Source organism: Boleophthalmus pectinirostris, unplaced genomic scaffold (assembly GCF_026225935.1).
Source record: "Boleophthalmus pectinirostris isolate CB_2022bp ecotype Guang Dong unplaced genomic scaffold, ASM2622593v1 HiC_scaffold_2, whole genome shotgun sequence".
NCBI classification, from domain to species: Eukaryota; Metazoa; Chordata; class Actinopteri; order Gobiiformes; family Gobiidae; genus Boleophthalmus; species Boleophthalmus pectinirostris.
In genome coordinates, this window is record NW_026571152.1 from 18350278 (window position 1) to 18377763 (window position 27486).

Sequence of the window (27486 nt, forward strand, 5' to 3'; positions counted from 1 at the left end):
AAATTATACTAAGTCAAACTTCTCCAACTGAGCATGGCATGAACCACCAAATTTAGCTGTGAAAGTATCTGCGTTGTCAGCAATTAAACCTGATTAGAGTTTCAGAGATTGCGGATTATTGTTTCTCACTGAATTTATTTTTTGCAATTGAACAAGCAAGCAGCAAATCAAGCCTAATTTATTAAGTCAATAATGCATTTCTGCATTGATTTTGGGGAGTTAACCACTGTTGCAGAACAAATTATAATACCCGAGAGAAGAGAAACAGTCCCAAATGCTTTTCACAACACTGTTTAATTATTTGCTTTGAAAGTCTGATAGTATAAATAAATTACAAACTTAATTTCAAAGATAATTTTTGAGTGGTCATTACATAAACATGAGGGAATTAGCCTTCTGAGTAGATACAGCAGGATATGATATTTTCATTATTTTATCAAGATGAAATAATTTTAGAATAAAAATGTATTTACCACAAATATTTCTAGTGATTTTTCAGTGAACTAAATGGGCATACAGCTGTTGCCCTGATGGTGGCGGCGTCGGTCTTTTTCTCATACAGCCAATTCGGGTCAAGTCGGAGTTTAACCAATAACCCAGATCTCACTGCTGTAGTCGGCAGTTCGTTCACACAGAGAGTAGTCCTCTTTATAATTTCGTCTATCGATAAGACATAGGCTAGAAGAACAAACGTTTTAAAACACCTCCCTTTAATCGCATTCCTGGCTACTATTTTACAACCTCACTAGTACTCCTGAGACTACCGCCGCTCCTGCACCAGCTGATGACCGTAAACAGCTCATGACAGGCGGCTGCGGGCTTTGGGAGTGCCATGCCAAAGCCTGGATGAACGGTGATACGAGCTGAAAACAGGTAAACATCTATTTTTACTCCCTGTTTGCTTTAAATAGCTGCACTTTACACACGCTGTTAGCTAGTGCAATGGCTCGCTTTGATGGCAACGTAATGCTAAATGCTAGCGATGCTAGGATCACTTGTTATGGGCTCGCGTGCTGTTTGTTGTCGTGTAAGCTAATTTTAAAGCTTCCTGATCGCGCGTTTGATTGTTAAAACGCGTCTACGTGTCTTATAATTTGGAACAGTCAATCACACGTCATAAACCTATACTTGCAAACAAAGCCAAATTGTGGAGTAATGGTTTGATGAAGATGTTACAGTAGCAGTATGTTTCAAAATCATGTGTTTTAGTTTGATATAGCTTCTTATTCTATGCTATTCATTTAAAGCTGCTTTGTGTAACTTTTCTGGTGGAAGGTACGTATAAATGCCTTCTCCATGGAGATGTTATTGCTTTGTCGGGAATGTTTCACAGTATGGCATTAAACCTTTCTATCATCATGGAGACCAAACCAGACCGAGTTACAGGTCAGATATGTGAAGAGGCAACACCACTTATAATCCCTGCTTTTCTTGGTATTTTGGAGCTGTAAATCCACCTGTAATTGAATAATTGTAAGGTAGAGCTGTTTAATGTCATACTATGGAACACTGCAGGCAGAGCAATGACATATCCATGGAAACAACTTTTCTGGTGAAGGGTCAGCCACCTGCTTAACACCCTTAAAACATTCAAAGTTACAATTTGAATTCAATTTAAGATAGCAAGGCTTATAAAGATTTAGTATCACAAGTTCAAAATCTGGTTTCAATTTATTCCATTTAAGTGTAGGCCATTACTCAGCAAAGCATTCCTATATTCCTATAATGACTGCTGTTTTTGTTGATTAATAAAACAAAAATATGGAATAAATAAACAAAGGACACCATTAAATGCTAGACAGGGAAACTGCATTCACATGTGGGCCAGAACAAAGCCAAATAATCAATACATTGTCTGACCTCTTCCTTTGATATCACTGAGGTCATCAGTAAGTAACAATGGGGGTTTTGACTGCAAGAATACATATACAGGAGTAAGCCTATGTTTGCAATCTAGAGTTTATTATAGATATTTGAAAAATGTTTTCTGTTTGTCTTTACCATGTTTACTGTGTGATATATTTTACAAATATTTTGTGATGATTGAATGTATTTTTAAGATATGATGGGATCAATACCTTCTTGTGCAGGGCTGTAGGATCAAATGCTAACATTTGAATGGTTGCGACTGTCAAATCGGAAAGGGGCAATAGTTATTTAGGTGATATCATGTTTTCTGCAAACAAACGCTGCCTTATCTATGGAATCCACTTATTTATAAAATCTGCCAGCACTTTAGTTTAGACATCTCCAAAGATGTTCTGAAATGCATGAATTTCCTGTATTTGTTAGATTTAGGTTATATTTCACTCTCAAATGTAGTGTTGTCACAGTACTAAAATTTAAAACTTAATTTTGATACTAAGGAATAGACTTTATTCTCAGTACTGATTCCTATACCACAATGACAATTAAAAACTGTCATTGTTGTTAAAAACTTCAACACTAATTCCTAATTCTTTTATATTACCGTGTGGTCTTCATGCTGCTTCCATAGTCGTCCGTGAGCGTATACTAATCTGTGTGATTAACATTGGTGAATGTGACTTTAATGTCGACACCTGGAGAAAGGAGTATCAATACTAGTTTTAGTTTAGTATCAGCTGCTTCTAATGTTAAAAGTGAGTCTTAATCTTTACAACTTAAACTTATCTCAATTAGAAAATAATAGAAAGGTTATATGCTTTCTGCCCTAGTTTGACCTGAACAGTTGTAAATGGCATGGTTTTTCCCTTTTGACTATTTCCATTGTAATATTAGTCATGGTTGTAGTTGTATGTTTCCAGGCAGTGTTCAAACAAAGAAAGTGTATGTGGCTTGTCATGTGTGCCTAGCTGTAGTTTTCACTTTAAATATGTGCATCGACTGAGCAAAACCAGCAGTTAGGAGTGGTATCTTCTTTCACAGAGAAATGTTATCTGGGATGCAAAATTGCCTCTTCATCGAGTTTTTGTCTGTTATTGTTGCCTGTGGTTTGGTTGGGGTCAATTATAACACATATTTTCACCCTCAAGAGTAAAAGAGTCTGTAACATAGTAAACAATGAATCAGTTGATCAATCGCCATTTCTGATGTAATTTTTAAAAACTGATATTAAGATGTCATAATCCACACCAAGGACCACAAAATTAATTAAAGATCTGAAATTAACTTTTCACTTTTGAAAAACTAACAACTGGGATATAATTTCATGATTGCACGGTTGTATAAGATAAGATAAACTTTAATGTCCCTAAGGGAAAATTTGTCTTGGACTCATTACCCACAGCTTAAAAACATAGTTACACTCACACATCACACTACAGTCAGACAATAGTCAGAGGTCATCACAAGATACCTATGTGTCCATAAGCAGGTCCTGGGGCACCACAGCGTAGCACCTTCTGGGAGTGAGTATACGGTCATATCAGACTGATTTCTGTGAAAACCCTCCAAAATCTGACGATCCATCCCTAAATAAAAGTAATGCAGTAGTCTTGTATAGCACGTCATATTTGATGATGGTCAGCCCCTCCTGCAGCTACAGCTGCCCTGGGGTAGACTGACTGAACTGAGGCTGCCAATCTGTGCCATAAAACCCTCTGACCAAGACCAATCACTCATTCACACAAAAGGTAGGTGATATGTCAAAGAAAGTAAAAAAAAAAAAAAAAAAGATTATATAAATCTAACTAAACTTGCCTCAAAAGTGGACCAAACCCTAAGACAAATAATTGGAATTGTTCATGTATTTTTTGTAGCAAGTGCCAATTCTTGTAGCCTTATGTTTGGTGAATGCTGATTCAGTGTTTCAGTGCATATGACTTTTCTTACTTTTTATTGTAATGACGATACAAAATAGCGACAGTGAGATATTGTTATGTCAGTGTCTTGTAGTCCATCTTCGTGGGGGACTATGGGGGATTATTTTAGACTATACCATAAACTATTTTATTAATGGGAAACACTGGCTGATTGAATATAATTATTATAAAATGTGTACTGAACAAGTGGCACATATTATTCCATGACCACATAACCTGTTATTGCATTGTAAAAGCCTCTGGAAGTCTGAAGTGTGATTGGCTTAAAGGACATTCCTCTGAGCTGAAGATCTTTGGGTCATAGGACAGAGAACCCACATGACTGCTTCAGCTGAGAATGAGAGAGGAGAGACAGAGGGAAAGGAGGGAGAGGGAGAACGTGTCATGCTTCAGTCTGAGAGTTGAGCTGAAGGAGCAGTGCAGGGAACATGAAGCTCAAGTGAGGAGGTGAGTATTGTACTATCTGAACCTTGTACAGGTCTATTTTACACAGAGATCTTATGTGTAGTTTTATGTTGCAGGGCGGTAGGTTGAGTGTCTTAGTTCACCAACATTTTAATACTTACCTAAATTAAAATCAGTTATATTAAGTACATCAGGAAAGAGAAGACATGGAATGAGTATGCTACTGCAGTGTTTACATACGAATGCAGTTCAACAATACTTCTCGACTTTTGTCAACTACAGTACAGTCCTGTATGTTGGGGAAACTTCTGTCCCTTGCACATATGTGGCTCTGTATCATGCATTGTAATTATTATACAAGATAATGAAACAATAATCCCCAATATGCTTTTTTCATGTATTGTAGAGTTGAATGATGTGGGGAAAATATCTAATTAGGATTTTTCTGCAGAGAATTACATTTCAGAACATACATGTGTACAGATCTTAACTAGGCTTAGCAGTCTTTATGCCGAATAAGATAAAACGGGATAGTTTGTTTGTTTGTTGAAAATTGTGGGTTTTTTTTTAAATATGGTCTTTCTGATTTGCTAATTGGGTCCATTTGAATTTAAATTTTGATTTGATTGCAAGTAATCTAATCTTACAGCATCGGTTTGTGTGTGCCTGTTATCCTCAGTTCATCAGATGTGTCTTTAAACCAACTAGTAAGTTAAAATATAAATGGAAAAGCAACAAAGCTAAAAGTAGCTATGTGTTTGCACAATTATTATAAAAACATAACTACTTTATTTACAAGTTAAATGCATTTTCTTATTTTTACAGTGGCAAGTACCACAGACCGTATCAGCTGTCCTCTTCGCAATCCTTAGTCTGACCTTTTACATCATTGATTTCTTGCCAATTATAATGTTGATTAAATGGTTAAGATGAAAACATAAGAGGAGCAGCTCATGTTATATTTAGAAAAAGTCACAGAAGTCACAGAGGTCAGATTTAGGTCAGATGGTAGGACTAAAAAAATAATAAAAACATTTATAATAAAAAGTTCAGTTTAAGAACTGTGGTTAGATTTGCAAAATATGTTTTATCAGTAGAATTGTCAGTTACATTTTAAACATGTACGGATTAAGTGTTAATATACATAACATGTTAAGGTGCAGTGTTAATATTTGACAGAAAGTATAGAGAAGAACTATGGATTCCTAAACTAATAATGCAGTCCCATGCATTTCAGAATATGTTTTTAGAGGTCTGAGATATGGGGATGATATGAAATTTTGAATATTGTGATAATTATGTATGCACTGCTGCTGGTTTTCTTTGTTGCTGAGTAGGAGAGGCATGTGTGACTAAAATGCTGACTGCAGAGGATAATAAAAACTCATAAGGTGTGAAGAGTGGAAGCACACTTTTTTAGGCCATATTTATTTCACTGCCCTAACTTGAATGCACATTTTCATCTCTACAAAATATCTATTGCCAGTCCTAATGTTACCAAAACTAAATTAATGAATTTATGGCTTTGATTTAATATTTGCCATTTTGCTGTTGATGAAGTTGAGCAGTCAAACACTGACACTGTGGTCTTGTAAATGTGCATTTCAGTAAATAATCCTTTATGTAAACCTCAGCAATTAAAGTACTTTATTGTGTACAAATTCTTATGAAGTGCACTTACTGTAACTGGAGTAACTGTAATTACAGGTATTCTTATTTCTCAAAAATATCATGAAAAAACAAGTATTCGACTGTGAGAAGTAGGGCCTTTAGCTTAGTCGATTACCCGGTTGATAGTGTCTAAGTCTAACAAAAATTGTATGTCGATTAATCATTTTATTGAGATTATAAGGATTTATATGGGACAACAGCAGAAAGGAAGTTAGGGACTGAGTGAATGAGCTGAAAATATTTTTGGTATTTATGTAAAGTAGATTACAGTCATGATTCAAAAGTTTATTCTGTCTTTATATAAATACATTGTTTCCTAGTATTTTTATGTATAAATAGTTGCTTTTGCATGAACTCATGTGCTCTTCTAGCCTTGTGCAGTTTGGGTTAGATGCATAGAGATACTTAATAGTTTGAATATCTTTCAGTTGTTTCATTGAGCGGCAGGACATACTTTTATTCAACCAAGAAAATTCTATAATGATATAATTAGGTGAACTGTCTGTTTTTTCCTCGTGGATGGTCGGTAACCTTATTGTGAGCTGGTGCCTCTCCACAGATTTGACATGTAAAACAAGTTTAACGCTAATGTATTGAGCCAATAAAAATACATATGCATACAATGCATGTGTATCGTTTACGTCGATATTAGCACTGATTAGTTTTTACACTAAAATTTCAAACTCGTTTTCAATACTAATTGATTTCAGTGTCAGTGTTTGTGTGAAAGCATAAGGCCATATGCTGATTCAAATCAATTATAAATGGATATAGACCATGTCCTGCTTCATTTTGCTTTGAGAGCACGTTATGAGGAATCATGAGATCTTTGCTTTGAAAAGAAGTTCAACAACAATTAGTTTCATATGATTTTGAGTGGACAAGTGTTTGAATTGCTGTATGAAATATTTCTATTATCTAGTCCTTTGATCCACCAGGGAAATTACAAGACAAAATCAGGCTATATTAAGGCTGCAGCTATTTTTGTTTTTAATGTTTTTAGATGGACAATATCCCTTTTTTTACATGCAAAATTAAAAGCAAAAAAACAAACATGTTCAAAAAAGCAAGTAATTCTTGTATCAGTTTTAGCAGTTCATGTTCCTCAGTTATTTCATTTATTTTTTTATTTAATGAGACAGGGACAGTGCACAATATACATTAACCTTAACAGGAGAGCTCCTTTGTACCAGGTTGTAGCACCAGTGCTAATTTCCACCTGTCATCCCTGGGCAGGTTAATTGTCCAATCCGAGTTGATCTATTTTCCTTATCTTCTTATCTATCTTATCTGTTTCTTTATAAAAGACATATTATGCTTTGTTTCCAAGAATATTAAACTATTGCATTCAAAGATTATAATTTAAAATTTTCTTGCAAATAGAAACAGGTGCATTTACTTCCTGTCCAAACCTGCATTTCTCTGTAGCAAACAGCAGATTTTCATTTATGGTTATGTGAATATTTTGCACCATTTATGTATAATTGCAATTAAGTACAAGACATAGGGGTTAGGTGAAAACTGAAATTTTCTCTCAAGCCACAAATACAGAACAGTGCAGGATTACTCAAGCATGCATGAGTCAATCTAAAGATATACTATATAATATATTTTCATCAAAATATAACTTTGAGTATGTTCATGATGAAGTAATGATAAAAGTATTTCTCATAACATATCCCCTTTAACTACATTATTGTCCTTGTCTGTCTAATCTAGGATCCAGACCTCCAGATCCATATGGCTGTTTATGATGAGAACATCCTGAAGAACCCCTTTTATTTGTCCTTGGAGAAGCAGAGGGCCGACCTGTGCAGCCACGTGGCCCAGCTACATGGCATTGTGAGTCTCAACTCATAATATAAGTAGTGCTATTATCATCGTATCTCATTTGGGCTCTAGTCTTTATGTTAAGGGAAGGTAACATATATATGGCACTCAAAATTAATGCAATTTTGATTGCTAGAAATGTATTATTTGTATTGCATTCTATTATATTTTATTTTAATGGATTTATTTATTTCAAACTAGGGTGTGTTAACAGTGTGCACTGGTTAGATTTATTGACTTACTAGGACTAAAATATTAACACAAAATTGACTCTTATGAGCTTTAAGCCATGTTACTGCTATTACTTCCTCAAAAACATACTTGGATTTGTGTTTTGTTTCATTCACACATGTTTGAGTAACTCTTTATTATTAGTCTGTCTACATCTCCAAAGCTCAGAATGCTCTGTTCCACCTTGTAATGTCATGCAGTGGTAGTTCTCAAATTAACAGCTACCTTTTGTCTTTGCCTTTTGTTCAGTAGAGATGGGAAATTCCTGGGCTGAAATCATCCAAATGATTATAGTGTTTAAAAAGTGAAGCACTTTCTATTACCACATGACTTCACAAGGTGGAACTCAGGCTAAATATGCTTTGTGTGCTAAATGTGTAAATGAAACAAAACACAACTCTGAGTATGTTTTGATTTAAATAATTGCTACATTTAATTCCCAATTGATATTTTTCCAAAATGTTCTGTCTCATCCATTGTCACTGGCATTGTTCTCGCAACAGAGGAAATAGTCAGACAGAGGTCTGTCCTTCCTGTGCATATTTGACACTGCACTTTTCTACACCGATGTAATTATGTAACACCGGAGCTTATCTTCATTATAACATGTGGATTTGCTTAAATTGATAAGGTTGACACTGGTTAGTTTTGACAAAGCGTGCAAGCTACAAGATACAGCAACATTTGAGATAAAAAGAAATCATTTGCCTTTTTCATAAATATTGAAAAAATTAAAATCAGATGAGAGGAATTTTGAACTCTACTGTTCTTAATCAATTACAACACTAGCATGCACTGAAAAGCAGACTACCGCAAAATAAGTTACACAAGTCTGACTTCTGCTCTAAACCTTGGTCTATGAAGTATGTCTGGGCCTTCTGTAAGTAGCCTACATTCCCTGATCAGCCATAACAATACACCAGCCTAGTATGTAGCACATACACAATAAAATGCACTTTGTATTCTAACAAGGGCTGGGTACTGTTCAGTTTATTTTTTGGTACCAGTACTTGGTGATGCCTAACTAGGCTAACTCTGGGGATTGGCAATATGACAAAATATATTTTTTTCCTCTTTAATCAATCATGATTTTGAATTCTATTTTTGACTCAAACATGTTTTTTTCAGTATATATTCCTCAAAGATAAACAATACAACCTTCTAATCATTGTCATTTAACAAACATAAATGTAAAATTTCTTTCTGAATTCTGAACTCCCAAATCACATGCTTGGATTACACTCAGGGCTTGAATGGATTGTAGACTGACTGTGGACTTCCACTCATAATTTAATAAACTGTGAAAAATGTATCTAGTTTATTTTAAACAACAGTCGGAATTGCCAGTCTGTACTGAACTAAAGGTATAAGGTAGCTGTTAACTTGAAAACTACCGCTTCATGACATCACAAGGTGGAATAAATCATTTTGAACTTTGAAGATGCAGGTAGAAAAATAATAAAGGCTATTCAAACTGTGAATAAAACAAAACACAACTCCAGGTATGTTTTTGATGATGTAACAACATTCCAACATGGCTTAAAGGACCTCACTGTATAATCTATTAAATAATGTCTTCTCTTGTAGGTGCTGGTTCCTTGTTGTGGGAGTTTGACGAGCAGCAATTTCTCAGACTCTCAGTTTGAGAGCTACGTTCTTCAGCCAACAGAGGATGGATACCACACTGTTGATGGAAAGGTTTGGATTTTACCCAATATACTTGGGAAATCTATCCTTCAGCCAAATATTACATAGTATTGGTTTGAAGCTTTTAATCAAGTATAGTATTATTTTGACATATGTATTGTCATATACAAATATGCAGAGAAAGGCCTTAAATTTACTAAGTCACCATGTTGTCCCAGTTGAGAGCCACATTGCAACTCTCTTGACACATAATCTAATTATAAACTTTTGAAAATATGAAAATTTGATTCAAACTAATTTATTTAGCAGAGGAATAGTTTATTTCTATGGTGACTGAATAACATCCCACCAGTATTCAATAATATATTGACAAAATGTGACAGATTAGGACTGGACATAAGAATTTGTTGTGGCTAGTTTGTTTGGATCAAAACAAACTTCAAAACATTTTTACTTAGACTGAACCAAAGGTTTGGTAACTCTTGATTTTTCTTATCTTTTGTAGTTCTGTGTATTATTATGATTTATGACTTCTTGTGGATACTTATTTATTTTTTACTTATTTGGGTCAAAATTAAATCATGATTATTTGAAACCATAATTTATGTACATACTGTCAATAAGTAAGTTATTGACAGTATGATTGATTGGTCCCAAAAATGTATCTCTGAAACATCAAAAGCTCTTGTCCTTTGTAGGAGGTGCGTATCCAGGACCGACAGGTGGTATTGGGCTCTGGTTTCCCCTCCCCAGCCTCCATCCCCATTTTGTTTGAGGAGACCTTTTATAACGACCAGGAGCAGAGCTACAGTATCCTGTGCATCTCTCGCCCCATGGAGGACGAGTCCAGCCCCTCTGACCCCTGCCATCCACCCCCCTACTGCCTGAGGAGCGTGGAGGAGGTGCGGGACTTCCTGGGACGCCACGCTCTCAGACTGGACAAATTCATCCAGAGCTTCTGTCAATCATTCAAAGAGCAGGAGAGGAAGGGACTGCGCAATCACATAGTATGACACCCGTGTTCTTTTTAGACTTGCAGTATATTGTAAAGTTATTAAGCTATTGTGAGTTTTCTCTTTATTTACTTCTCTGATATTTACTTTTTATTAAAATGTGATAATTGGTGCTCAGTGATGGTCTAGTAATATATTTTTAAAAGTCAGAACGACTGAACAGGACCGAAGTTGTAATAGGACATAGGATGTATAATTTAACCAAAAGTATGCTAGTGTAGTAACAGATATATTGCTTTATGTACAAGGTCGGTTTCAACAGGGAAAAGGCAAACACTGCACATGTATAAGTCTTAGTATTTTTAAAAGCAGATTGATGAGTCTCATGAGCACATATTTTTCTGTCTGCTCCAAACAGGACTCTGTGAATGGCCTCTATACTAAATGTCTTCAGTGTCTGCTGAGGGACTCTCGTCTGGTGAGTTAACCCTATTTGATCTGATTTAATATACAGTCACTTTTTAAGGGCGTACTTCCTCTGCTAGTTTATAGCATATATCGGAGTTCCCAAACATTTAAATGAGAATAACAATGCATAACATTCAACAGACCAATACATAAATGCCACACTAAATAGATCTTAACTAACTGTTCTTTTTCAGGAAAAGTCTCTCAAGAGTTGATATGGTTCAGTTTGAACTTGTTCCACTATTGGATAGCCACTGCCACACCTTTTCTTTTTTTAGTTCATGTCTTCTGCAAATTACATGCCTCAAAAATACATTGTTGAATTAAACTATAGTAGAACTACACGTAGGACGAAACAATTATCTGAGTAAGATAATTTTTAAATCTATAAATATAAATGGTATGTGACAGGGAGAAAAGTTGGAATTTGATATTTTTTGTATTGTCAAATGACCTTCTCACCAATATATGTTCTTTTTGGTTTGCAACTGAAATTAGTTCATCTGAAATACTATAACTCTCCATGGAGATGAGATACAGATGGGTGTATCTTTAAATTAGTTACTGCTGAATTGTCCCTTAGTATGACATTAAACATCTATCTCCATGAAGTTACTGGTCAGATCTGTGGAGAAGTGCTCTCCGTAAAAATGCATGACAATAAAATCCCCTGTAATTAAATAAATTCAAGTTATACAAGTTTACTGCAATATTGTGGAACATTTCAGGCAAAGCAATAACTTCTTCATGGATACAAGCAGGTGACAGACCCTTTCCCCAAAATGTTACACAGAGCACATTTAACCTTTTACCTCCTAGTTTACAGTATGTCACAACACTGGCCTTCCCTCTGTGTCTATGTCTATGTCTTTCTCTTCTCAGTTTGCAGAGAGGCCCATATGACTGCAACGGTTGCATCAGGTCCTATGCAGTGACTAATGCATGTGTTTCACTCTGATCTGGTTATTCCACAGAAGCTCTTGGCCAAACAGGAGGTTCAGATGACTCTTCTGAAGCAGGCTGTGGAGGTAGAACACGATTTACATTATTCAAAGCATTTAGCCACCTGCAGGTCATTTAAATTTCCTACTGGTAAAATGGAGTTTCCAGAAGGTCTCAAAATATTCAAAACATTTATTTAAAATATATTATGGCACAATAGGTTAAGTGTTCTCAGCTAACCAGAATATTGTTAGTTCAATTCCTGTCCCATTGTATGCTCCAAGACAATTCACCCACGATGATATTAAGAGATTGCTAATAAATGATAAATGGTAAATCTATTCTCACTCTACAGGTTAACTTTTGCCATACTATAATTGTGTGTCTGTTTTGACCAGCCTTTGTCTTTCTGCTGCAGATTTATGTTCTTCATGGTATCCATGATCTTATCTTTAACTTTGTGGGAACGTTGGAGGCCAGCCAGGTGAGGCTTATTCTCCACTTTGATGTCTGTTTTCTGCAGAACTAAACCATTTGTGATCCTGTGACCTGACCTTTAAGAACATTACATAAGGAGTAGTAACCTGCTTTATATGAGAAAACAAAATCAATTCATTGATTGGTTTTATGTAGATGTGGACAAGAACGTAGGCACTAACAAAAAGGTTATGGGAATATGGGGGCCTCTAAAATGACTATGCCTAAATAAAGCATGAACAAAGCCTTAGATTATAATGAGCAAATACTTTATTATGAAATATTCAAGCTTAGTTCTAGGTGTTGGGGTTAAGAGTTAGAGCATTCATTATGTATTTACTAAGCCTGAATCATTCTTGTCACCATTGTTCATGCTTTATTAAGCCTATTAAAAATGAAGTTATTGTAAAGTAGCCATGTCACTCTCCTTTTGTTTAAAGCCAATATGTACTGATATGCTGAAACATTTATACTGTATGCTAATAAATAATTAACATAACATAAATCACAAGTTAAACTTAGACTCAAACTCAACATGTGACACTAAGATTTTTACCAAAGCTTCAGTGGAATATTGATTTGGCATTGTTCACACTACATGGCTGTTATGTGAAGTCTATCTAATCTGTGGTCCATCTCTCCACAGGATGCTACCTTCAACAAAATTGCCCGAAGTCTGGGGGAGCTGCAGCAGAAGGACTTGGGGGTCAAACCGGACTTCAGGTCAGCTCAGATGGCTTAAATTACTGGTTCTCAAACTGTGGGATAGGTAGTATTGGGGCCTATTGCCTGTGGGATTTGAGCTCATTTTGATGTGTTACTTTTGTATTAAAATGTGACTTTGTTTTGATGGTTTGCAGTATAAACTTATCCCGGGCCAAGAGGGAGCTGAGTCAGTTAAACCAGCAGACGTCACCGCTCCTCAAACTCATGTGTTTACGAAGAGTGGCTCTGACAGCAACTCAAACGACCAAGCGCACAGGTGAGCACTCAAATACATCATTATCTGGAAACACTATAGATTATCATCGTGTCCTTTTTCACTGTGTCCATCTCATCCATCTCTTTGGTCTAGACTTCAATCAATCATCAAAAGAATAAATTTCCTCCATCTGAAATTTGTTGTACCAATACCATTCATATGTATTCTGACCATTACTTAACCATTTGTCAAGTAAATTGTAGATAATTATGCCAACATGAGAGCTTGGGATACAAACTCATATTAAAACTAATCTATTATACAGGGCCTATGGAAGTTTAAGTGAATTATCTCACAAAATGATTTGAAGGAATAGTTAATAAGGTTTTGTATGAGAGCATCTGCAAAGGGATACATTCAATCCACTGTTTCTAATGTTAGAATTTAAGTAGGTCAATTATGCAAAATACATTTTTTAAATAAATAAATAAATAAATTAGTTGTTTTCCCTTCTCACTGACCCTCAAAGTTGTATTTAGTATGATTCATGCACATTTGAGTAATCTTTATCCGTCATTTCCATGATAAAACTAGTCAGGCGGTACAACAAATAAAATTAAATCAGTTATGAAAATCATACATTTCTATTTTATTTCTCTGTTGGCTAAAAAACAATAATTTACCAACTTTGACCTGCACACTTCTTCCATACTACCAGGAGTGAACTCTGGGTGATCTTGACCCTTAATCACATCTGACACACACAGCCCCTGCTCTGTAGGCCCTTAATGCGTTTGTCCAGTTTCCTTTTGGAAATAGGACTTAGTTAGTGCACAACGACCCCTCTGTCTTAACCCAGAGTGGTACGATCCGCCATAAATTAATGTTTGTAAAAGAAGTTATTTAGTTGTTAGCCTCCCAGAGTGAGTGGGGAACACCAGCTACAAGAAATCTGTTGTACTGCCTTTTATTGTCTTAAAACGGCATGCCTCCATATGCTGCATTTTAGCTAGATTTGTTTGCACTGGACTGGTGCTGGTCAATGATAAAGCTAAGAAATTTCTATCATTTAGGACATATCATCAACACTCAAGTTTAATTACGTAAAAGTAATCTAATATGTGTATTATTTGAACTTCTCTTTTTCTCAGTGAGCATAGAGGCAGTGAGTGCAGACGATCTCCTGTCCGTCATCCTCTATCTCCTCGTCAAGACAGAAATCCCAAACTGGTGAGACTGACTTTTGCCTGGAGATGTTTGTGCAGTGTTTCAAGGGTCAGAAAGTAAATTTGTGAGGGACATGTCTTGTTACACTAAAAAAAGAATCAGATACTGGGAGTGCCCAACTGGATCACTGCTCATTTTATGTCCTTGTACTTAATTGTAATTTTGTATATTTATGATGCTAGCTTTTATGTGAATCTTTTCCTGATGTTATGATTGACACAGTTCAGCATTAGGATGTTAAGGTTCTAGAAGGCAAATTAAAAAGGAAGCTCATCTTCTTCTCATGATATTATAAAAGAAACAAATAATATATATATCTTATATTCTCATGGCTGTATTTGTATTGCTCATATATGGATCTAGAGGAAAAGCTATATTGATCAGTTTTTATGTCAGATCAATATCCTAAGTGCTAATACTAATATATTTTGCCCTTGCTCTTTAGGATGGCCAATCTAAGCTACATTAGGAACTTCTGCTTCAGCCACTCCACCAAAGACGAGCTGAGCTACTGTCTGAGCACGTTTGAGGCCGCGGTGGAGTACATCAACCTTGGAAAGCTGCAGGATGCGCGATCAGTACGTCCCTCTCTTTGACTTGAATGCCATACATTGCCAACCTTTTAGGCTAAGCTAAAATATCTGGTGATTAGGTAAAGTTGCTATTAATTAATATGCTGATTTTTGGTGAAACCTTCTGCATAGCGAGTTTAAGGCCTTAGTTACCTTTATCTCCCCAGGCAGGACATTAAGAACCATGTCTAATTTACAATGTTTACCTGAGAAATATTAGCAATCTGGTCAATCATTTAAAACACCATGTGTTTGTGCCTCCCCTCAGGGCTGTGAGCTGAACGACAAGGCTCTGTTTAAGGAGAGGATGAGTCTGCTGGCTCAGACTGCTGCCTCCCCTATACATTGTTTGTTTGAGGTGAGATTTGCTTTTGGTTTATTTTTATATTTTGAGTGTTGTTGTTTGAAACAGACAATTAACAGTATAAGCCAGGCGTGTAGAGTATGGAGGTATTCAGGGAACTTAAATTAACTTATTTAATAGAACAAATATGACACATTGGAGGTTTCTGCCTCAGCCACTACTACTACCACACCATCAAATCAAAGATTAGTGACCGGACACAATAACTGTTTGAATGGATCAGATTTCTGGTTAGGGTTTGAATTCTATTCAGCTTCCTCAACTAATGTACTGTATTAGTATAAAAATATTAGGGGAAAAACAAAGTAAAAGTAATGATGTCTCATTGTTCTGATCTGGTTTTAACAGAATTTTGTGTTTTTCTTGTATGTTTTCAGCACATAGCAAATGGAAATGAGGCAGAGATTGAGCGTCTTTTGAGTGAAGGAGAATCAGATGAGGACATTCGGATGTGCCACCCGCTCTGCTCCTGTGACCTCTGTGACCTCCAGCTCTCTGGGTCAGCACTTTTATGCACTTGTTTCAGCATATCAGGCATTTTTAAGGAAATATTTATATATATGTTACAGCGTATAAAAGTGTATTGTATCTATATCTGTTGTACCATTTCATTTCTGTACTGAGTATCTTACAGAAAAAAGCCTAAAAATGTGGAAGAAAACAACACATTTTAAAAATTCTACTTGCAGTTGCACTGTAAAATTTCCTTCCCAGGCGCATCTAAGCTTTCTGTTATATGGCTTTTGACATAATGTTATTTTATTCAATTGATTGAGAAAGGGCGGAAATTAGGACTGAGCAAGTTCTACTCCAGATGTACAGAACTTGTCATTTACCAAAAGTTCCCCACTTGTGCAAACCGAAGGTAAACCAGTAACAGCTAAATTTACTTTGCACGGTACAAATGATGCTTGTACTGTGCTCAATCACTTCCTTAAGTAAATGCACCATTGGAGCTGTACACTTTATTTAGACTTTTTTCAGTTTCATTAATCCTCAAACATTTCCTCTTTCTGTTTTCTTTCTGTTCCATTTTTAATGATAAAACAGAAGTGTACTTTTCTTTCACATGGTTTAAAACAATACAATACATGTGTGGTCAAATTAGTCATTAGAATATTACAAGGCATTGTGCATTTGAAATATATGGGCCAAAATGTGGTTTCAGAGAGAGACATTTTTAATTTTTTTTGCAATGGCAAACAAATAAATACACTAGATTTGGGTGTATTACATTCAATGTTTTTACAATTAATTAATACATTTTACAATTAATCAACTATTATTTATTTTTATTTTGCATATTTGATGTTTGTAAATTATACTGCATTTTTGTGATTGTTGTTACAGGAAGCTTAACGACCCCTCCATTATCACACCTTTCTCTAGAGACGACCGGGGCTACACTCCACTGCACGTTGCTGCTATCTGTGGTTAGCAAAATATTGCTATTTTCAACAGTAACACCTACAAATATTAAAAAAGGGCATGACACTTCAATGTGAATGGTTGTAACTGGGAAGTTATTATTGTATACTTATTTCAGTTTTATTAGTTAGAAAGGTAGGTCTTACATCAAAGTACCACTGTTCACCCATTCACACACACATTCACAGACTGGAGTACAAGCATTTTGGATTTGCTTTTTGGGGACACCGAGGTGGTTTAGTGTATTGCTTAAGGACATGATCGCAATATGCAGAGGTAGGAGTGAAGATGAATCTGCTTACCTACTGTTGCCCATTTTTTATGTACCCTAACCTGCCAACTTAAGTATGTTTCATTCTCTGTTCTTTATTAGTTTAGCACTTCATATTTCATATTTTTCTAAAATCTTAATACTCTTGGACATGTTTAAAAAACATATAAACCATAATAACCATAATTCCCCTGCTTGTGTCTTTCAGGCCAAGCCCAGCTGATTGATTTACTGGTTCATAAAGGAGCTCCAGTGAATGCTACAGACTATCACGCCCTCACTCCACTGCACCTTGCCTGTCAGAGGGGATACCAGGGGGTCACTGTAAGACTAAGCATATTTATTCTGTCTGTTTTATAAAGTATCTATCAGTCAGTAGTTATACATGCAAACAAATGGATAATAGTATTCAATTTTGAAGGTTCTAGCTTTAATGGATTCATGTGCAATTCTGTATTTAACAATTTTCAAAAAATACACTGTACCTGCTTTTTTCATTTTATAAACTAAATGTTTTGCCCCAGCACAGAAGAACTGTAAAAGGAACTCGTGTTTAGACTGAGGTTTCTTTTCTGCATCGCATTAGGAACTGTTTTTATAATGTGCAAACCAGGAAATAAGGTTGTGCTATTAGCATGCTAGTTGTTGTTTGCATTACCGTGACAACCAAAGTCCCCTCTGACCTCTGAAACCCATTGCAGAGAATAATTAGTATGCTAGAAATGCAGTAGGAAAGTGAGGAATAAGTTTGGACCACTGCAAACAGTTTAAAATAAACTGGTCTGTTATTCACATTTCTAAGTTGGTGGGGGAAAAAAATCACCCCTTTTTAATGTAAATTTTTATGTTCCAGCTGCTTCTTCTGCATTATAAAGCCAACACAGATGCTCAGGACAACAATGGGAACACGCCTCTGCACCTGGCCTGCATGTATGGGCATGAAGATGTAAGTAACACATCAGTATTTTTAAAATCTTTTTCTTATTAGAAAAAAAAAACTAAATCCAGTTGTTGGCAGACAGACAAATATTGCCATCTAGTGGAAAATGCTGAAAATGTTTTTGTATATCATGAAGTATACATCCCCTCAAACTACCCAAATCGCTGATAGACCCTTATAATTCTAAACTACTTGAGCTTTAAAGTTCTGATCATAGAGCACAATGGAATCAGGAAAGAGGGTTTGTCCATATAAGCCTAAATTTTTACCAAACCCTACAAAATACTGATTTAAGTGTGCAGACTGTATTCAAGAACAAGATTGTAATAACTGAATTTGGTCAAAAACATCCCAGTGAAACATATAATTCTATGTGGAAGATTTTCTTCTATTCCATGCACTATTCCATGCATTTCAAGAGCATGATACTCACTATAATCAGTGTTTGCTTTGCTGTTAAATATATCAACTAAATAACAATCTTGATAACTTAAATAATAAGTATCATTATCGTCAGTGTGTGAAGGCCCTGGTGTACTTCGACTGCCACACGTGTCGCCTGGATGTCCAGAATGACAAAGGGGACACTGCTCTGCACATGGCGTCTCGATGGGGCTATGAGAGCATTATCCAAGTCCTTCTGGAGAACGGAGCTAGCACCAATATCGTCAACAAGAACAAGGACTCCCCACTGCAGTGTGCACTCAACTCTAAGGTCAGACACAAGAATACAGTAATAATATAAGGTATTCTAAATCCTAGCAGTACAGTACTTGCCTACCTCCTTGACTAAGTGACCCTATGACACAGCTAAATGATTTGGGAAAAATATCTAATTACAGTTTTCTTTCTGACAGGCATTGCAACTGCAGTTAGATTTGCAATTGAACTTTATGCAAAATTCTTTTATTAAAACATGATGTTTTAAACACTTTCATAAGTATTGACACAAAGACTGAAATGTGAACTGACAAATGAATACAAGGGAAATAATAATGCATTAATTTTAACCACTGAGCTGTTTCCAACCCTTGATTTTCCAGTTTGGTTGTTTAATCACTTCATTTTAACCAATTACCTATTCCCCTTTTACTCACAGTTCATAAAAATTTTAATCCATGTCTAAGCTCACATTTTCTCCATATTACTAACTTAAGCTGCTCAAGCTTCTTAGACCATTCATAGGACCAGAGTCAACTGATCCTCTTAATCCAATAATTCATTTGGTCCAATAATTACAAAATGACAAGTGTGTCAATGTTAAAAAGATGCCGTTTTTTGGCTTTCAGATCCTGATGTTGTTGCAATCGACTGAAAATGGACGTCATCGCAGCAGCAGTGGGGTGGATGTGAGTATTTACTGATCTGCAGAGACACAGAGGAGGAAAAAGGGTTAATGCTAGATCTGAGAAAAAGGCATCACAAGTGCCATTTGAGAGATTAAATTTTTAAATCTGACATAGCAATAGGTTCACAGGACAAAAAGACAATAGTAAATATTTAAAAAGGCAATATTTAAAAAGGAGCCATGTTGGTTTATAAAGCTTTTCATTAATGGAAGTGATAAAGAATAAGAAATGTCCTTGAATGTCACTGAGTTGCACAGTTATGAATGTAAAAAAGTACAATGGTATTTTTGTAAACCGTTTTCTGTGTCATGGGTATACCACCTGCTGATTTAATGTGAATCAAAATATTTCCATTGTTAATATACAGTATTGGATGAAAAATCTGAATTCAGATATCACTATATTACTTAACAAAGACATAAAAGGTTATGTCTTTGTGTTGTGTGTAGTTATTTATTTATACATTTTTTAAATTTCACATAGAAATTGTCCACCATATATAAACCGGACTTGTGCTCTGTGTGTTAGTCTCCCAGCTGCTCTCCTTTAGCCTCAGACTGCAGCAGCAGACGCTCTTCCGTGTCCAGCACCTCCTCACTGGGGTCAGAGGTCAAACCAGAGACCGAGAGGGTCCGACACAGAGAGGTAAACGAGGAAACATTCCCTACTTTCAAGCTGTGTGCTATAATAATGGTGTAATTTTAAGTAACTAATAAAGCTTCACACAAAGTCAGAATGTCCTCTTGTTTGACAGGTGGAGAAGCTTCTGCGGGCTGTAGCTGATGGAGATGTAGAGATGGTGAGTTTGTGAGGTCACTGAGCAGGAAACTATAAAAATATTGTGCTATGTAATTAAATAGTGATAGAGTTGCATAACACTTAACCTACCATGTTAAACAATGAATGGTTGTGTGTGAGTTACTGGTGCTTGCAGTGCCTGTTGGAGATTTATAGCTGTACTATTTAACTTTTCTGATCTCAAATAAGATGTTGTTGCTTTCCCTGGAATGTTCCACAGTATGGCAATAAGCTTATCTGTGGACAAGCAGGTGACACCACCAGTTTACAGGTCAGGAGAGGGTAATTGGGAAAAAAACAAGAAATATAACATTAATGCCTTAACTGTGGCACACACCAGGCATAGCATAAAAAATATGGAGACAAGCAAGTTACCAGCCCTCCAACAGAAAAGTTACATAATGCACCTTTAATCAGCTTATAAATAAACTAAATACAAATTTAAATCTAAAGCAACCTTGATACTCCAAATAATCACAATGAGTGACTGATGCTTTATTGTTCTTATGGTATGCTGTGTCTAGATGCGTTACCTGCTGGAGTGGATGGATGAGGCAGAGGAGGAGGACACAGACCTGAGATCAGATGCTCCTCTGTGTCATCCTCTGTGTCAGTGTCCCACATGTGCTCCCACTCAGAAGGTACTCTGGTGTCCTGCTTCTATAATAATGGGGAGGGGTGGCTTTGTTGAGTAAATTGCAAAAGAAAATTGAATAGTGTCAAGTTGGTGGTACCGGCATTTCACAGCAAAATTTCCTTGTTATAAGACACGCTTATCTCAATATTCATATAGAGCAGACCTGGAAACTGTACAGCTCCCAGGCCACATACAGCCCTTTGGTTGACTCTGACCGACCTGTTTAAGATAATTTGAAATTACAAAATATACATATTTTATAATTTTACCTCGTGCATGGACTAAAGCTGCATTACTTTTATTTTACAGGTGTTTTTTTTAATGACATTTTTTGTAAGGCAACCTCACTTTTTTTTTTTGCTTAGTCATCACATATACTCTTACCAGTCTTACCAGCTTATCAAAACAATGCTATTTACAGCATTTTTTAAAGAAATACAATTAATATTATGCAGAATTGAGCATTTTGGCCCAGCCCTTCACAATATTTTCTGTTTCTCATGTGGCCCCATGGAAAAAAATAATTGCCTACCCTGATATAGAGTGTAACACCCAGTGCTTTATAAACATAAGTATCCTGCAAGCCAAACAACATCAAAATATTAAGCAATTAATTATATAAATGCTGAAATAATAAAAATAAAGAATTGATTAATCTGAGATGTATTGGTGTTACTTTGAAACGGCATGTAATGACCCCCCCTCTCCCTCTGTCCTGTGCAGCTGTCAGTGGCGCCCCCTGGCTCTCTTGGCGTGAACAGCAGTAACGTGGATGGCTTCACTCCTCTTCATGTCGCAGCATTACATGGACACTCAGCTCTGGTCTCTCTGTTGATCCGACATGGAGCAAATGTAAATGCTCGGACGAACCAGAGCGCCACCCCTCTGCATCTGGCCAGCCAAAACAGCCACATACAGGTGACAGGCCTCGGATTATACACAGAGATTATCATCAAAAACACTGTTAAGGGTATCTGTAAAAGTATATAGTAAAGTACGTATGGAAAATGGTGATGCAATATACATATAGGTTTAGGAGTTAGGTCACAGCACCTTTAAGTGATGATGTCACTTCCGGGTCCAACCAGAAACTTCACATCTGATTTCTAATATTCTCTTGTTCCTTATCAATCAAAAAATAGACAATTAGCTTTTAAAAGTGTATATTTAACCACAAATTCTATCAAATTTAAATAATGTTGTATCAATCTATCATAACATAGGATTACCAGTGTGTATATCTACCTGATGGTCATTGTTAAGCACTACCTCAACTGCCATTGTACACTTTCTGTCACAGTTATAACCATAGAGCCATGCTTATAACCTTGTTAGCTTTAAATTACCTAAATCTCTTTTTAATATGAGATGTGTTGTCGCTAAAAAAAAGAGGAAATTGTAAACGTGTTTTCAATCCGCTGAGGGACCTTGTAGTGACATCGCACTTAACAACTCCAATCTGTCTGCTGTACTGATTATGTACTCAACAAAAATGTGTAATAGAAAAACAAATGGTTATTTTCCATGTGTAGGTGGTGAGGTTTCTTCTGGAGTGTAATGCCAAACTGAACAAAAAGGACCACTTTGGCAACACACCTCTAATTCAGGCCTGCCTCCGAGGAAACCTGGAGACTGCCACCGTTCTCATAGAGGTAAACACATGTCCCAAATGTATCTTAAATCTAGGGAAGAGCAATAATATCCATTACTATTACTATTACATTTTTTTTTCTGGAACAATTATTTAATTGTGTATAAAATTGTCCCTCAGAAATGTAATATTATTTTTTCATTTGATAGAGGAAATTTAATTGAAGATATATAATAAATAAATAATTCACCACTGTATAGCAAGCTCATAAAATCAAATTCAGTTCAATTTTTCTGGTAAGACTAGTACCCATTCCATCATGTCTATATCAGCTAAATGTGTTGTGCAGAGTAATGCGCTGGTGAATGTGGCCAATAACCAGGGGAACACAGCTCTCCACGAGGCAGTAAGGGGAGGGCATCAGGCTTTGGTGGAGCTGCTGCTGCGGAGTGGGGCCTCCCCAGGCCTCAGGAACAAGAGGCAGAGGACGGCCCTGGACTGTGCCTATGAGCTTGGAGGGAAGGTAAGGCTCTTTACATGATTTGTGATGGGCCTTCAATGAGAAAAGCTACTTAGTGCTCCTTTAATCGTATTTAATGTTATTTATATAAACCCTCAGCCATTGCCTATACACACTCATGTAGGATTATTGTGTGTTTGTAACTGTAGATATAATATATGTATGGTTTGACAGAACACTGAGATCCTGAGAGCTCTGCAGAAAGCCTCTGGACTGTCTCCTGATGCTGAACCCATCAAACTGCTCTCTGTACCCAAAGGAGCTCTAGGTAATGCTCACAACATGCACAGTAATAATAATATTTATATTTAATTATAAATCCACCTTTTTATATATGCATTTGTCTGTAGCCCACTCGTTTGTGCAGCGTCTAAGACTCCAGGACAACTCCAATGGAAGAAGACAGAAACTGGCTCAGTCCATCAGCAGGTCTGACTCTGCAAACCATCACCTTCCCAAAATGTGCATATCAAAAATGTTTGCAAAGTGTTTATGCTTTTTTATTTGTTCCAGGATTCAAAAGATGAAGAGAGCATCCTCTGGTCATTCACCAAACCGATCTCCAAATCTTAACCAGGTCTGATGCTCATTCTAGATGGCTCTGCCATAGTTAATATCATTCATTAGTTAATTAAATTTTTAAATTCTGCTCTTTATCTAAGCCTACTCAGCGGTAATTTAAGTAGTTTAAGTAGTTTTTTGTCAATATTTCACTTTCATACACTGTAATGTTATATGCTATACTCTAACCATTTTTATGTTTATTTTTTCAGTTACAAAACATTTTACTTTGTTCGTTTTCTTGTTTTGTGTGTTTGTGACTGATTATTTACTCCGCAGAATGAGTCCCTCACTTTGGGTTGCTCTCTGAAATGATGGAATGACATATCCTTGGAATATAATACTGTGGAGTTAATGCTATTCCCATTTCAGTTTGTTTAAGGCTGTAGGAACACATGTTGTGACATCCATGTGGGGAGTTGGTTGCTTTATATAAAGCCTTTCTTTTCTGTCTGACCTTTTTCTTATTTTCTCTTATTTTATGATCATAGATGAACTCAGATCGGAGGAGACTGCGTCGGGGGGAGACGGTGGATGTGAGCACCCCAGCAGAGAGTCTCGATTCTGGGGCTCGTTTGAGAGCACGCCCCCTGTGTCGCTGGCACACACTGGACTCTGGTGAAAACCCATCATCAGAGCAAGAAGAGGAGGCCAAAAACTCCCCTAAAAACTCTCCTAAAAGCACCCGAAAATTAAGCCAAGACTCTATGGGAATCAGTGAAGAATTGGACAAAACGCAATCAGACACAAGCCAAGCACAGCCGTTTGACCAGCCCAGTACTTTTAGCTCAGACTCGCCCTCCTCACAAGCCACGGAAAGCCCATGTTCTCAAGACTTCTCTCCCAATGGGGCGTCTGATACCAGTAGCATACAGCTACAGCCAATGAACGGAGAGGAGATAGAGGAGTCAATAGAAAGTGGGCCGGACAATACAGAGGAACCAAGTCCACCCCGCCCCACAGAACTCAACATCCCCAATTTGTCGAATGAGGAGGACGAGGTTGAACCGCTGCCAGAAATGTGCCCAAAAGAGATCAGTACTCAAGACTAGAAACAAGCACCAAAAGGGATGGAGAGGCTGGGTTATAAACATACAATTGATGTCATGGGATCTTACTATGGGAAAAATATTAGTGACCTATATGACAGTCAATTATAAGTTGATTGAGAAGTTTATTAATGCATGGGTTGCTGGTTCTATTCCACACCCACAAGGCAAAATGACATTGTATATTTGAGCAAGACACTTATCACATTGCTTTATGTGAGTTTAACTGATGCAAAATGTTAGGATTTGTGCCTGTGGCTTAAATTAATGAACACACCAAATAGTTGTGCATATTGACTACTATACTAATTTCACTAAAACATAGTCCTTGCTGTTATGTTTTATATTTTACTAAAATCTTCCAGAGTTCTTTCTAGTTTTTTAATTATTATTATTATTATTTTTTTTATTATTTTGGTGCAGTTTGTAATTTTAGTTCCTGTTGGACATGGGCAACAGATATGACATACATAGAGGTAATTCCATAACTGTTACCTAGCAACCATAATGTCATAAATTGTCTAAATTAATAGATAAAAATGCACAAAGAACAACATCTTTGTTTTGCTAAATGAATGTTAAATCTGTCAGAAAATGCATTCCTTGTTCTTAAATTGTCCCTGCATTTTGAATGGAATTTTCCTTCTTCATAACATCAGTAGGGGTTCTGTTTTGGAACTTGGCACTACTTTCTGTTTTGTTGTACTTTTCTTCTCAACTTTTTCTAGTGCAAATCATGATAAATATTTGCCACAAGTACTACCGTGCTAAACCAGTACGTTGTTATAATACTGCATATAGTTTTGACACAGTTTTTAGATTGCCACTTCCAGAATGAGAGATTCGGAGACTCTGTATTAACTTTCTATCCAATTCATAAATATATATTTTCCCCATAGTTTTAAGGTCCCTATGACATTATTGACAACATTATAACTAATCTCTCCATTACATGTACTTTTGATGTCATTAGACTGCTCTTAGATCTAAACTAAAAACAGCCAGCCAGTAGTATTGTTAGTAGTAATTGTAGTAGTACCAATTGTTTACAGTAGTAGCATGAAACAATACAAATAGATAGGTGGTCCAGTTAAAATGATGGATGCACTCATGTATAGATGTCTCAGGCACAGCTAATCAATAGACTTTGACTGTTCAGGTTTTGAGACAAAAAAAAACAATGCTAATTTAAGCCAAGGTAAACTTACTAGTATCAGAAAACAAGATAACAACATTCATTTACGCATACAACTAGCCAAAATCAACTACAAAAATGTATTTGCCAAGGATGTTAAAATCTTATGTTAATCACTAAACTGAAAATGACATAACATTAACTCCATAACATTTTTAACTTCATTTTTAGTACTTCAGCTGACTGACAGTAGCTGGTTAACACCCTAAATACTACCACTATTATCATGTCCTTTTATCATTTTTCAGTTACACGATTGATATTGTCAATACATAAACTACTGCGTGCCACTTTATTCAGGCTAATTAAGGTGTAGGTATTATAAATCATAAAAAATTGTTCAAGATTTGATTGTCATTGTCATAGAAAACAATGAAATTGTATCATACTTTTGAACACTTAGCCCTAGATCAGTGATTCTTAATCATAGGTTCGGGGCCCAAAGTTTGAGGGCAGCACAATCAGAAAAATATAATACATTTAGTATGAGAGTGGACCCTACTTTGTACAGAAAAATGTGGCTCCAAGGTCAAAAAGGTTAAGAACTGATCATCTTAATGTGTTACCAGATGGTGAAAACTGCATGCATTTTCTTATACTCCTGTTTTCATCAAAGCACTTTTTCACAAAAATGTAAAGGGATGCAAGCTGTCTTAGTATTTCTAGATCAAATGATTGTAGTTTCGTAGTGTTTAATTGTAGACTCAATTAGAGCTTGTTCTGAAATCACTTTTGTTTTACTTGAATGTTAGAGATGGCTTCAGTGTTAAATTAATGGATTTTTGCAATGTTTTGATTTGCCTTTTGAGTTAATATTATACAGAAAAGTTTTGGTGCATCAGAGAGGTTAGACGTCTCCTGTATACACCACAAGAGTAAAAGACTGAATGGATAGCTTTGTATTGTTACAAACTTTGATTTAAAAAACACTATTATTACTTAAAAATCATGTTTTTTTTTGGGTTTTTTTCTTTTCATATGACAACCAAAATTAAGTTTATTCGATAAATTTTGTATTTTGTTCCTCTTTACAGTGAGGTTGTGGGTTTGGTTCCCAACAAGAAATCTGAAAGTGAATTGCTGTGTATGTGCATGTTTAGGTTAACCCTACAAGGGACTGCCTGGGTGTATCCAGTGTAATCCCATATACTAGTTAGCACTATTGCCCTCCAACAAGAAGGTTCCAGGTTCAATTCATAGAAAGGGTAAGGAAGAAATCTGAGTCTGTGATTTGGGATATGTTGCCATAAAGAAATAAAGCTACACATTTGGTCTTTTAACTTATAAAATATTACTGTAATTTACACAAACTGAAGGCTTGAGAAATGTGTACTGTACTGTATCTCCTCCACTTGTTTCTGTCTCTATACAAAATGAACCACACACAAGTCCATGGTCCGCCCATCCATGGTTTAGGTAGGATCATAGTTTTCCACTGTTTTGGTTGTGTTGGTCTGGATGAAAAATCTGTCACTTTAATTATTTTTGTACCACTTTTATTATTTTTTTTTTCTGAGCTGGATGTTTTGAAATTCTGTGAATGTGCCTTATTTAATTGACACACGAGTTAACCAACAATAAACATTTGATTTCAACTATCCATGTTTCTTGTTATATCCTTTGAATACAGCAATG

General features: G+C 36.1%; 1 protein-coding gene across 2 annotated transcripts; it reads left to right on the forward strand.

The window, feature by feature from the left end:
• The first annotated feature begins 574 nt into the window (after window positions 1-574).
• ankrd27 (ankyrin repeat domain 27 (VPS9 domain)) lies at window positions 575-27449 on the forward strand. 2 transcript variants are annotated; one of them, XM_055155288.1, is made up of 28 exons: window positions 575-873; window positions 7599-7721; window positions 9528-9638; window positions 10286-10594; window positions 10959-11018; window positions 11983-12036; window positions 12369-12434; window positions 13074-13150; window positions 13288-13409; window positions 14501-14579; window positions 15022-15154; window positions 15417-15506; window positions 15890-16011; window positions 16863-16945; window positions 17420-17535; window positions 18065-18157; window positions 18669-18866; window positions 19441-19500; window positions 20029-20145; window positions 20255-20299; window positions 20823-20939; window positions 21659-21853; window positions 22468-22587; window positions 22876-23049; window positions 23221-23314; window positions 23397-23475; window positions 23560-23623; window positions 24099-27449. In XM_055155288.1, the coding sequence occupies exons 2-28, from the start codon at window positions 7620-7622 to the stop codon at window positions 24657-24659; spliced, it is 3441 nt and encodes a 1146-aa protein (XP_055011263.1). In that variant the 5' UTR covers window positions 575-873; window positions 7599-7619; the 3' UTR covers window positions 24660-27449. The 2 variants fall into 2 exon arrangements, with proteins under 2 accessions (XP_055011263.1, XP_055011264.1); XM_055155289.1 differs by lacking the exon at window positions 575-873 and adding an exon at window positions 4126-4250.
• The last annotated feature ends 37 nt before the right edge of the window (window positions 27450-27486 follow it).